This window comes from Tupaia chinensis, unplaced genomic scaffold, assembly GCF_000334495.1.
Source record: "Tupaia chinensis unplaced genomic scaffold, TupChi_1.0 Scaffold150006_1, whole genome shotgun sequence".
NCBI lineage: Eukaryota > Metazoa > Chordata > Mammalia > Scandentia > Tupaiidae > Tupaia > Tupaia belangeri.
Genome location: NW_006209847.1, coordinates 4626857 through 4627278, shown reverse-complemented (window position 1 = coordinate 4627278; position 422 = coordinate 4626857). Strand labels below are relative to the sequence as shown.

General features: G+C 60.4%; 1 protein-coding gene across 1 annotated transcript in view; it reads left to right on the top strand.

Annotated features, from left to right (window-relative positions):
* ACKR5 (atypical chemokine receptor 5) overlaps positions 1–422 on the top strand; it is a 4113-nt gene that overhangs the window by 1869 nt on the left and 1822 nt on the right. The window contains 1 exon segment of the mRNA XM_006171912.3: positions 1–422. This exon segment is cut by the window's right edge and continues 18 nt beyond it. Within this exon segment, the coding sequence (XP_006171974.1) occupies positions 1–422 (422 nt within the window).

Genomic DNA, 422 nt, shown 5'->3' with positions numbered 1-422 from the left:
TCTTCAACATGGCCATCGCAGACCTGGGCGTCATCCTGTCTCTGCCTGTGTGGATGCTGGAGGTCACGCTGGACTACACCTGGCTCTGGGGCAGCTTCTCCTGCCGCTTCATTCACTACTTCTACTTCGCCAACATGTACAGCAGCATCTTCTTCCTGGTGTGCCTCAGCATTGACCGCTACTTCACGCTCACCAGCACCTCCCCGTCCTGGCAGCGCCACCAGCACCGAGTGCGGCGCGCGGTGTGTGCAGGCGTCTGGGTGATCTCGGCTATCATCCCACTGCCCGAGGTGGTCCATATCCAGCTGGTGGAGGGCTCGGAGCCCATGTGCCTCTTCATAGCGCCTTTTGAAACGTACAGCACCTGGGCCCTGGCCGTGGTCCTATACACTACCATCCTGGGATGCCTGCTGCCCTTCCCA